The sequence below is a fragment of the Camelina sativa genome, chromosome 4, assembly GCF_000633955.1.
Source record: "Camelina sativa cultivar DH55 chromosome 4, Cs, whole genome shotgun sequence".
Classification (NCBI taxonomy): Eukaryota; Viridiplantae; Streptophyta; class Magnoliopsida; order Brassicales; family Brassicaceae; genus Camelina; species Camelina sativa.
Genome location: NC_025688.1, coordinates 4,082,676 through 4,094,647, shown reverse-complemented (window position 1 = coordinate 4,094,647; position 11,972 = coordinate 4,082,676). Strand labels below are relative to the sequence as shown.

At 37.2% G+C, this 11,972-nt stretch overlaps 1 protein-coding gene across 1 annotated transcript; it reads right to left on the bottom strand.

Moving 5' to 3' along the window:
• LOC109132435 lies at positions 1,551-5,384 on the bottom strand. The gene is made up of 4 exons (XM_019244043.1): positions 5,118-5,384; positions 4,194-4,906; positions 3,337-4,056; positions 1,551-3,072 (listed from the first exon to the last, which is right to left on the bottom strand). The coding sequence occupies exons 1-4, from the start codon at positions 5,382-5,384 to the stop codon at positions 1,551-1,553; spliced, it is 3,222 nt and encodes a 1,073-aa protein (XP_019099588.1).

The following is an 11,972-nucleotide window of genomic DNA, read 5'->3' as shown; positions in this document are numbered from 1 at the left end:
AAAAAAAAAAACAATGTAAAAGATAGTAATTTATTTGTTTTGTTTAAAAGATGATTATTGTGTTTTTCATTTTCATTTTATTTATTGGCTAAGCACCCCCAAGCTTGTATTTGTTTTCTCTCTTGACGGTACTTGTTATATAAGTTTTCTGGCCCTGGACTCTGTTAAACAAAATTAAAAGCAAAAGGCTCTGTAAATCAACTACGTTTTTCCAAAAACTTACATCTATGGTGCAATAACTTCTCTTAACAAAGCATTATCTAAAATTTATAGGATACTCTTGTCTTTCTTAATACTCCGAGTCCAGATAGTAATTAAATAAATAAAGAAGACACAACAGTCTAAAGTACAATTATTAGTTTTTATTTTGTTCACAGCTACCGACAGTTAATTCTGGAAAATGTACTAGTAAACTAGTTGAAGTATCTTGTTCAAGAAAGGTCCTAAACAGAAAAACATATGCAATTAACGAAAAAAAGAACTGTAACACATGTATCATGCATCGACCTACGCGACTCAGAAAATGACATATTAGCCCAAAATGACTAATTGGCCGAATATGACATAAGCCCAAACAACTGCTTATAATGGACAAAAAGTTCTTATTACAAATCCACAAGTGACACAGTAAGTCCAACTAAAGCCTTTCAAGAAACATGAGAAATTTGAAAAGGAAAAAAAAATTGTCCAACAACAATTTATATTATTGGAGCCAAAACGAATTAAGAAACATGTTTGAGTGTCAAAATTAAAAAAATACTACTACATTAAAGATAGAAATCACTCTATTCATTACTAATCAATTTTAACTTGGAATCTCATAATCTATGATACAATATTAATGACTTTAGAGTTTTTTTTTTTTTTGTCATCTAATAGAAACCAAGACTGGAAAAAGTACAAGGGTAAAATAAAAAAACCAACCACTACCTATACTTGATATTGAGGTCAATCAACCCTCCAAGTGAAACAGGTAACAACAATAAAACCTACCACACATACCACTCAGCAAGTTAACCTTCATAGTCTTTGCGTAGTTGATCTTGCAGCCATGAAGAGCCTCCCAAAGATAAATACGACTGGAGCCTCCCCTCTCGTGTTACACTCTTGGCAATAGCCACTGCCACTTTATTCGCCGAGCTTAGCACATGGTGGCATTCCCAATAATCAAAACTCGACAATATCAGATGTATATCTTGCAGCAGCGAATCAAACCGCGGCCATTCCTTAGGGTTGTTTATGGCTGCAACACCTGCAGCATTATCCATTACCAGTTCAACCCGAGTGATATGCAGAATCTGCATCGCTTCCAGAGCCCACAGAAAACACCGAAGACCTGCCAATATTTCCATTTTGGATCTCTCAAAAGCAGTTCGTGCATGATGGAGAACCTGGCCTTGATTATCGCGAGTAATCCACGCACCACCAACCATTGGGGAGCTCTTCCCCCAAGACGTTGCGATGTTACATTTCGTAGTTCTAGGCATTGGTTTCCTCCATATAACCTCAAGGGCTTGACATCTCACTGTCCACTGCTGGACTAAGGTGCCTTATAGAGCTTGTGCCGCAAACCAATGTGAGGAGTGCGTGAAAGCTTTATCCACCAGCTCCCGTATATCGCCCTGTTTCCCCTGAAATAGAAATATGTTCCTCCATTTCCATAATTCCCACAACAGCCAGAGGATCATGTTTCTAATCTCCTCCGGAACCCACTTGTCTTGCTTTACCGTCAGCAAATGTTCCCAGTTCCCCACCAAATCCGAGTCAGAGAAGCCCCTAGAAGGCAGAGGAATATTAGCAACGCCACATGCTTGTCTAGCAACCGCACATGAGAACAGCATATGACATATTGTCTCCTCCTGGTGACCACATATTGAGCATCTGGTGTCTACAATTAATCCATGTGAGGCAAGCCTTTCTGAAACAGTTAGATCACCTGATAGCATTCTCCAGAGGAAAGTTCGAATCTTTGGTACCGTCTGCAGTTTCCACACCTTCGCTTTCATACTTGTAAGCTTGATCCTATCTTCCGAGCGAGGCTCAGAGATTGAAGGTAGGGTCCGAAGCAACCAGTATCCAATTTTAACAGAATAAGCACCAGAAGGCATATAGGGCCATATGTAACGATTTCTCTTTGTTGCTGCAATTTTCATCGCAAGAATCTGTTTAGCATCATCAGGTGGAAACAACGCAGTTATCTTCTTTATGTCCCATTGACCATCCACTTGGCTATGCAGCTCCACCACCTTCAGGTTGACATTGAAGAAGGTGTCCATCCGGTACGGGGCTCTAGGATGTTTATCAAAGATCCATTTCTCTTTCCAGACGAAAGTATCCATACCATTCCCTATCATCTTCATCAGACCCTGCTTCAAGAGGTTATGACCATGTAGTATACTTCTCCATGCATAATAAGGCCTTGAACCAGACCCGCACTCCATGATAGTTGATTTTCGAAAGTAGCGGCTTTTGTAGAAACGAGAAACTAGAGATTCCGGGTTGTTGAGGATTCTCCAAGCTTGCTTGGCAAGGAGTGCTTGATTAAAATCTCCCAAATCTTTAAAACCCAAACCACCATCTGCTTTAGATTTACACATCTCAGACCAAGCCACCCAACTAATTTTCCTATTCCCCTGACAACTATTCCACCGAAAATCACGCATGGCACTTGTGAGTTTCCTGTAGAGATGTTTACTAAGTCGAAAACAAGACATTGCGTATACTAGGAGTGCCAACGCTATCGACTTAAGTAGAATCTCTTTTCCCCCTAAGGAGAGAGTCTTTGCAAACCACCCCTGTAGTCTCTTCTTGAGTTTATCGCCAATCAAAGCCAAAAGAGCCTGTTTTGAGCCAATGAAACACTCTGGCAATCCCAGATAATTACCTTCTCCCCCCTCTGTTGTAATCCCTAGGGTTTGTTTGATCATCAGCTTACTTGATACAAGCGTCTTACTTCCAAAGGTAACTGCAGACTTCTCAAAGTTAATTTGTTGTCCTGATGCCTCACCATATAACTGTAGGCATGCCAGGAGTTCTTCACATTCCTCCTTGGTGGCACGACAGACCAATAAGCTATTATCAGCAAATAGTAAGTATTGGACAATCAGACAAGAATCATTGAAACTGAACCCAGTAAGACGCCCCTAGGATCTCCTCCTTTCCATGACATGGATCAATGCCTCAGCACACAAGATAAACATAAATGGGGAAAGAGGATCTCCCTGTCGGATTCCTCGCTCTGGTGTAACAAAGCCGAAAGGGCTCCCATTGATGAGCACTGAATATGTGACAGAGCATACACACATCATTATCCACTGAATCCATCTCGTGGCAAACCCCATACGAATGAGAAGATGTTCCAGAAATTCCCATTCAACTCTGTCGTATGCCTTTGACATATCCGTCTTAATCGCTACAAAACCTGAATTGAACTTAGCATGCGTACGCAGAGCGTGAACCATCTCATGGGCAATCAATATATTGTCAGATATTTGTCTTCCAGAGACGAACGCACCTTGTGTCTCAGAGACCAGAGTCGGAAGACATTTCTTGAGCCTTGTGCATAAGACCTTAGAAACGATTTTGTAGAGGACTGAGCACAAGCTGATTGGCCTCATATCCCTCATTTGGTTGGCATTGTCCTTCTTGGGAGTGAGACAGATTTGAGTATGATTCCAGTCCTGTGGGAAAACACCATCCTCAAAGAAATATTGAATCTCCTTAACGATATCATCACCCACTATTGACCAATACCGACGAAAGAAGGCACCAATCCACCCATCAGCACCCGGAGCACTATCTCCCTTGATATTAAACGCCGCTTGCTTAATCTCCTGCGCAGTCACCGGAGCCGCCAGTTGTTGGTTCATCCCATCTGATACCCTCAGTGCCATACCCTTTAAAAGTTCCTCAAAGTTACCAGGGCTAAAGGTTTTGAACAACTCAGTGAAGTACTCCACAGCAATGTTACCTTTAGAGCCCTCCTCAAAACATTCAAAACCGTGTTTGTCAACTAAGGAGTTGAGTCGATTCTTCAGTCTCTTATATTGTACGCTCCTATGAAAGAAGGTTGTATCTTTATCACCTGCTTAAGCCAGGATTCTCGACTCTTAGACCTCCAATACGTTTCCTCCTCTCTAAAAGCAACTGTGAGTGCCCATTTAAGTTGACGCAGTCATTAGAAATTAGGGAACTGCTTAGTAGCCTCCTCTTCCAAGTCCCTGCGCAGCAACTGAATTTGCGTGGCAGAGTTAGTAGGATGAGTCCTCTTCCATCTGGACAGAGCCTTCCTACACCGAGCTAGTCCCCTTAACACAGATTTACTCTGATTCGCCCCTTCCAAAGCCCACTGCTCACGTATTATCTCAGTTGTTTCCGGCTTACTGATCCATCGCTTATCAAAGATGAACCTTCTTCTGAACTTTGTATCATCGCCAACTAGTCTTGTGATTATCGGACGGTGGTCAGATCCCATTAGTTCTAAATATTCTGTATTAGCCCTTGGGAATAGAGTGAACCAACCACTGTTTCCAAAGCTTCCATCCAGCCGACATTGAACCCACACATTATCTCTCTGTGCACCCCACGAGAGACTATTACCACAACTCGGGATTTCTATGATCCGACTACTTCTTGCCATGGTTCTGAAAGGATAGAAGGAGCTCTCTGGACGCCGTGGGCCTCCCAATTTCTCAGAATTATCCATTATCTCGTTGAAGTCGCCGGTAAGTAACCATGGATCATCTCTCTGTATACCAATTCGTGTAATGCGTTCCCATACAACCTCTCTCATTCGAACAGGATCCCCATAGACAAATGTTATATAAAAAACCGTGGAACCCTGAAAAATCCTTGTATCAATCACCTTTGAGTCAGATTGTAAGACTTCAACCAGTACATGTCTTTCCTGAAAAGAGCTAAGCCACCACTCAGCCCAACAGGGTCGACAATATGTACGTTATCATAGCCCAACCACTCTTTCACCCCCATAACATGATCACTGGAGTTTTTAGTCTCCAAGAGGAACAGAAAGTCCGGATAATGCTCACGACACATCTCCTTCAGACGTCAAACTGCCGAGGTGCTCCCCATGCCTTGGCAGTTCCAACTGATTACACTCTTTGAGAACTGGGTGGTTTCTGGAAAACACCCGAACCCGACTTATCAGCAACAAACATCACATTACCACGCATACGTGCACCCTCCACACTCGGCCTAAGTACAACATCCCTCTGCTCAGGGCTTTGTTGAAATGCCACCGGAACAGTCTTTAAAACCTTAGATGAGACTTCATCATCCTCTACGGCTTTCCTTTTGGTAGTAGGACCAAACAACTGCTCCTTAAACACCTCCTGCGAGGAACTAATGGAATTAGTGCTCGACATAGCCCCCTTTTTCTTTGATTTAAGTTTCCAAGAAGAGGTCTTTTTCTGAGTCTATTTTTTACCACCACTGAGCGTCTCTTTGATACCAGCTAAAAGCCCCATGTGGAACCCTGTAGAACCAGCCTGTTCCATCGTCATGATCTTACTACTCGCTATCACAGTTGCATCATTGTTGTTATGACCTCCCTCCATTCCAGTATCACCAGCCGTAGGACACATATGTTGCGTAGGATCCTCCACCAGGGCCTGCGGGTATCCAAAAACCAGACCTTTCCCTTTACTAAGATCCGGAGTTAGCGTAGGAGGGGCTTCTAGACGAAGCATTGCATTCTAATCACGAGCATTTGAGGAGATAGAGTCTAAAGTTGCTCGGAGTTCTTGTTCTCTCTGATCCGCCAATGCAGGGTTCCCTGATTGCAGAAACTTCTTCATCTCAGCAAGGACTTCAAGCACCACCACATTAGACTGAAGAGGTTCAGCTGTAGCCATTGGTTGTTTCAGTAAAGGCAATATTGTATCAGCAAGTTCCTTGGGAAATCGGTTATCCCTAGTCGAACCCCTCCACGATCTCTCTATATCAGACGCCTGCCCTCTACTGTCGCGTTGCAGGAAGGGACAACGCTGCTTATCATGTGTAAGCCTGAGGCCATGAAAGCAGGACTTACGGACTCTCTCATACTCTATGTTTACCAATGAGAAACCACCTTTAGGTAACTAGACCGACTTTGTTTTGACCAAAGGATTCGCAACATCAAAAATCACCTTAACTCGGACAAAATCATTGTACTGAGATCTATCCAGATCAAAGGCTATCTCTTTCACATAGCCAATTCGCCCCGCAACCGTCTCAATAGTCTTGAGGGTAAGGTAATTGACCGGGATGTTGCTTATTCTAACCCAGATCGGGAATGTCCCTAGAAAGTTTGCCAGTGGAGATTCAACCCATCTCTCCAAGATTAGCCCCCACTCATCAAACGTCCAGAAACCGGTTCTCAAAACCCTTTCCAAATCACTCTCTAGTTGAAAGATGGACCGGAAAGTGTCGTGGGATAGAGAAATACCTCGAACTCTCTCATAGACTCCCCAAACTCGTGGCATCTTCATAATCATCTTTGCCATCTTCTGACAGTCCGGGTTGAGCAGTCTCCCCAACAGGCTCAGTTTGCACTCAACCGCCACACTGAAGTCGCCGTCCTCTGTCAGGATAATCGGAGTGTTATCTGCTATCGACATCGAACTCATCGCTAGGTTTAGATTCGCTTCCATGACCAGTAGAAATAATCCAATCTTTGTTTGTGAGAGGCCCAGAGAACACAAAGCTCTTAATATCCGCGACGGCCTGAAAGAAAACCCTAATTTTCTAAAGTGAAATCTGAGAATATTGTGAAAATATTCGTTCAATATTCATCGAAACTGAAAGATTTTGTAAATTTTTTGGTATTCCAAGAGGATCGCACCCCATAATTGCCTTTTTCCGGCTAAGAAATAATTCCTCCGGCTGTATAACCCATCTTCTAGGGTTAGGGTTAGATGAAAGATTCTCACAGAGACCGAGGGTCGTGAGCTCAAAACCATCTTTAAAATGATTGACTTTAGAGTCTTGTAACAAATATAACCGATCCTAAAATCAGCGAAATTCCATCAGAGATGAATAAATAATTATTTCACTAGAGTATGTTAGGATTTCACATACTATGTAAAAAACGAACACAAATTTATATAACAGATTATTCTACTTGCTAACAATTAATTTTTACAGTTAAAAATTCTTAAAATTTAACAGTACGGCCATAACCATCGTTTTTTATTGTGATTTTAACAAACGAATTATATGATAGAATACACGACTCTTCAAAATTTCGATTGTTATTCTAGAGTTCAAAAAATCTCAGCTATATTATACTAGATATATGTATATAATCTTCTTTTTTTATATATGGGCAGACACATTTACAGTTACTTTGATAATTTTATGTCGAAACTTGTTTCCTTTGGCCGATAGTCTTAAATGATTTTTTTTTAGAGCACTGATATATAATATTCAATGATATATTTTACAACGTTAGAGATAGCATCGTACCATATCTTATGCAATTAATAGCTACGAAGAATATTTCGTATTAAGAAATTTGGTCTAATGGTGGATTCGGTCAAGATGATAGTAGTGCTTTTAGATTAAGAGTTAAAATTTAGTGACATACCAGAGTTTTATAGATTATAGTTTATAGATTAGAAAGTTGTAAACATGTATAATGTATCCTGTTTGAGTTAACTTGTCTATAAAAACTATTTTTCTTAGTGAACAAGACAATTAATTGCAACATGTTAAGTTGTATAATGAATTATGAATATGATATGTAATTCGAAGACGTAAAATCAGTGGAGTAACCAAGAGGTGGTGAGCTAGTTATTCCTTTTTTGGTGGAAGAGTCGCTTTGTTGGTCTACACCAGATATCGATTCTCTCCAAACGCAGAATTACTCAGCTTTATCACTTTAGCTATATGAGTATGAATCCATTGCTTATGGCCCATTTGTATATTTGGGAGGACCCTACCCGTGAGATAACCTCTACTTAAAGAGATTAGTCTCGGACCCCTCTATAGATCTGGGGATTTACTCTCTCAATTAAAAAAAAATGAGTGGAGTAAGCATGGCGTCATGATTATCAAAGCCCTAAAAGAGCACCCACTGCCCGCGATAATGTTCACAAATCGTAACCAAACTTTTTTTCTATTTAAGAATTTATCACTTTAAAAACCTTAAAATATTAAGAAAGTGCAAACACACTCATACATGTGTGTATATAATATATATGTAAAGGGGTGACATAAGAAGGCTACAAATGGCCACAAATGTGAAAAAAGGAAACGCAAAGGGACCAGAGACAACCCATGCGTGTGACCACAAAGTGATGCTTACTTATTTCTTCTATGCTTACACATTTTTATTTATAATCCAAAAATTGCACAATAATATCACAAACACACATGGGCAAGCACTTCCATATACAAGAAGACTAATATATTATATATTTCATATTTGCTTCCATAAGACCTACCTCATCACACGTCACCGTTTCATATTTGCAATATTGCATCTTTATATTCATTTTGGAAAACAACCTTTCCAACATTTCGTGCACTAATAATGTTTGAATTGTCTACATTTCTTCGGATCATAGACCAAACACAATTATGTTCATGCCTTATTATTATGGATCATGAATGAAATATTAATATGGTGTTTAAACGCGGATACTGGTAAACATCTAATGATTAAGTTTTGGTTAAATTAACTTAGTTACGTATTACTAATTAATATTATCTTTATTTATGTCACCATGACTTATTTTCCAAAAAATCTTCAGTCATATGGTAATTATATTACTAAAGTTATTTGTAACCGTTTGGTTTTGTTTCATTTAAACATAATAATAATGATGGATGTCAGCTACCTAGCGAATGTGTAGTTAACTAGTCATACTCGTATTAATTAAACATATAAAACCAGCATAGTGGGGCATGTTATACATTAATTCATACATTTCATGATGTTCTATGCCACCACTTCACTTAGATTAGGTTTTCATACCCCAAAATGATATGAAAGTTGAGGCCTATATTCGTAAAATTTGGTCAAAAAGAAACTTTGATATAATACTACAAAACCTGCGTGTCATTGATTTTTAATGAGTAATTAACCAAGTAATGATATTCTACTAGTTACCTGATCGATATAAGAGAATTTTATAATTCTTTTTATTGTTGTAAACTAGTACTATATATAGATGCATGCATGTCGAATGTCCCAGAAATCAGTTTGTACTCCAATTTTGTTTATTAATTAAAAATTACCGCAAAAAATAATGTCACTTTGTTTTTCTCTAGTTGTGTCACTTAGCTTGTGCTCTGCTTATATTACATTAATCTTGCAAAAATTAAAAACTCTTAGCTAGAGAGATTTGTTAGGGTAGTCTTGTGGCTTCCTCTGGTACAAGAGTTCGACCTTACTTCCAATCATGGGATATAAATATTGGCCAGTAATCACACACGCACAAAATTACATGAAACCTAAAACCGGAAGAACACTTTAATTTTGTAATGAATCATGAAATATTTCACACATGCTTGAAGGTCCTTGAACCTATATAAGTATGTATGTATGTTTTTACACATACATATGTAATATTGTCAACAACAACAAAAAAAAAACATACATACATACGTAATGATGTGGTCGTGAAGACCTTTGCACAAATCTGTTGTGTGTAGTCACATATTCACGTGTAAAAGGACAACCTCTGGTTATGTACATATATATATATATATAATCGTCACACATAAATATAAATGCATATATATACATGACAACTGATAGTAACTCAACTGGTTGTTGAAAGTGTAAAGCGTCAGTAGATATTTGAATTTAGGTTCAATTGGTATGGTGCATGGTTGGCATATTGTTGACATGTAGATTAAGGTCTGATCATGGTTACAAGCTTGTAACTTAATTTCCTACTTATCAAACAAAAAAAAGTGTAGATATGTTTATGTTTTAATTTCCATGCTAACAGGTCAATATTACAAGACTAACCCCTGCTTTAGAAATCGCTAGGCGCTATTCGGACGGTCGGGATGGGCCTAGCGCATAGCAAGAAATTCAGAGATTAAACGGAGATTAATCGGGAACTAGTTTTAGGGTTATTTTATTAAATTAATAATAAAATAAATTATATAGTATTAACTAGATGTATAATTCTGTTTATGTTAAAAGAAAAAAATATTAAATAAAATATAAAACTATAATATTGTCTTTAAAATTACGATAAACACATAAAGCGTAATTTAAAAAAAAAATTATGATTTTCATTAAAAGTTTGTACATTAGTTATTCTAAAATATCATAATTTCTTAATTTAAATGTCTAAATAACAAAAAGAAAATATGTATGATTTATATTTTGCTCCAAAAATAATTGATATATACAAAATTAATCGAAAAATAATCGGATTAAACCGGTTATAATCAAATTAGACAAGTATAATTGCATAATCGATACTAGGTGGGAATTAGTCATTAATCAAGGCGGAGAGGGTGAGCCTAACTATTTTATGGGGTGTAATCGGTTCTAGACGGAAATTTTAAAAAACGGAAACTAACTAATATATATGAACCATATTTTTTTTTCAGCGGATTATATACTCTTATGGAATTGAAAATAGCAACACAACCCCAATTTTAAATTTCCATTGGTTATGACTCATTGCAATTTGTAAGTGAAGGATCATAACTCTCAAGTTTTATAATTTTTCATTTCATTTCATGATTTTTTAAAAAAGTTGTTAAAAAAAATTGCGGTAAAATTACAATATTTTCTAATATGAGTTTATATCACTTCATAATTTTTTAATACCAATTTTACTATACACTTAAGTTTCATTCAGTTTCGCTGATTTTATTTGCTAGACAATTGTTTTTAATCACACTATATAGTTATCCCTATAGTTAAAGCGTAAGTAACTAACTGGTTTTGTTTCAAATGAGCCATGCTTGTCAAGATGAAAATGATTTTAGCTTTTTCAAAGGCCTTTTGAACATGAAATACTGACTTTATTTTAAAGGTAATGATTATAGGTTTCTTCCAACAATGGTTTCCTATCATATGATTCTTCACCATAAAATTATTAACATTTTATGGACCAACAGTTACGCACATACTCGCTCAAGGGCATGGTCTCGTGACATTATAATAGTATAATAGTTGCAAAAAAATGTGTTTTTGTTATATAGTATTGGGTACCGTGAAACGTTATCAGGTTATGTCCATAGTCATTAGAAACTAGTATAGTAGTATTATTACTGCTGCTTTTGATATGATGTTTATCACTTTTTTCAGTGTATAAAATATGACTTCATGATATATTTTACCTTTCGTATACTTGATTTTGATGCATTGTGTTCATTACTTCATTCTTTTCGTGTATACTAATTTAGTTAAGTCTTCTAGGTAAGTTAGTTAAATCTAGTACACTGTATAGGTAAATTGTTTATTTCGAACAGTTTGTTTGTTGTTATTTAAATGGCGCTGAACATGTTTTGGTAGCAATCCGTCTTGTATTTTAATTAATTCTCTTTGAAAAAAAATTAATCAAACCATAAATAATCAGGAAAAGAATCTTGGATAATAAAGTCCTTTCTTAGTCGAGTGAATTTCTCAAATTTAGGGTTAAATTTATTATAATACTTTAAAATATAGGTTTTGGACTGAAAATAGATGAAACTATCCAATCAATTACCAAGCTAACCTTTAGTATAATTTAAAGTAACATAATTGCACAAATTTAATCAAAATGTATATATGAGATTGTAAAATCGATTGTTAAAATGTCTTTTCATTAGGACCTATGTAAAAGTTTTCGAGAAAAGAATAATAGCGAGGTTTGTTTCAAGTTTCAACAAGAAAAAACAGAAAAGAATCATGTATAAAAATCAATCAAGTACTGATAAAATAGAAGTATTATTGGAAACAAACAAGAAGAGGAGTAAATTCAAAGACAAAATGATTTAGAATTCTTGGAGAAGGAAAA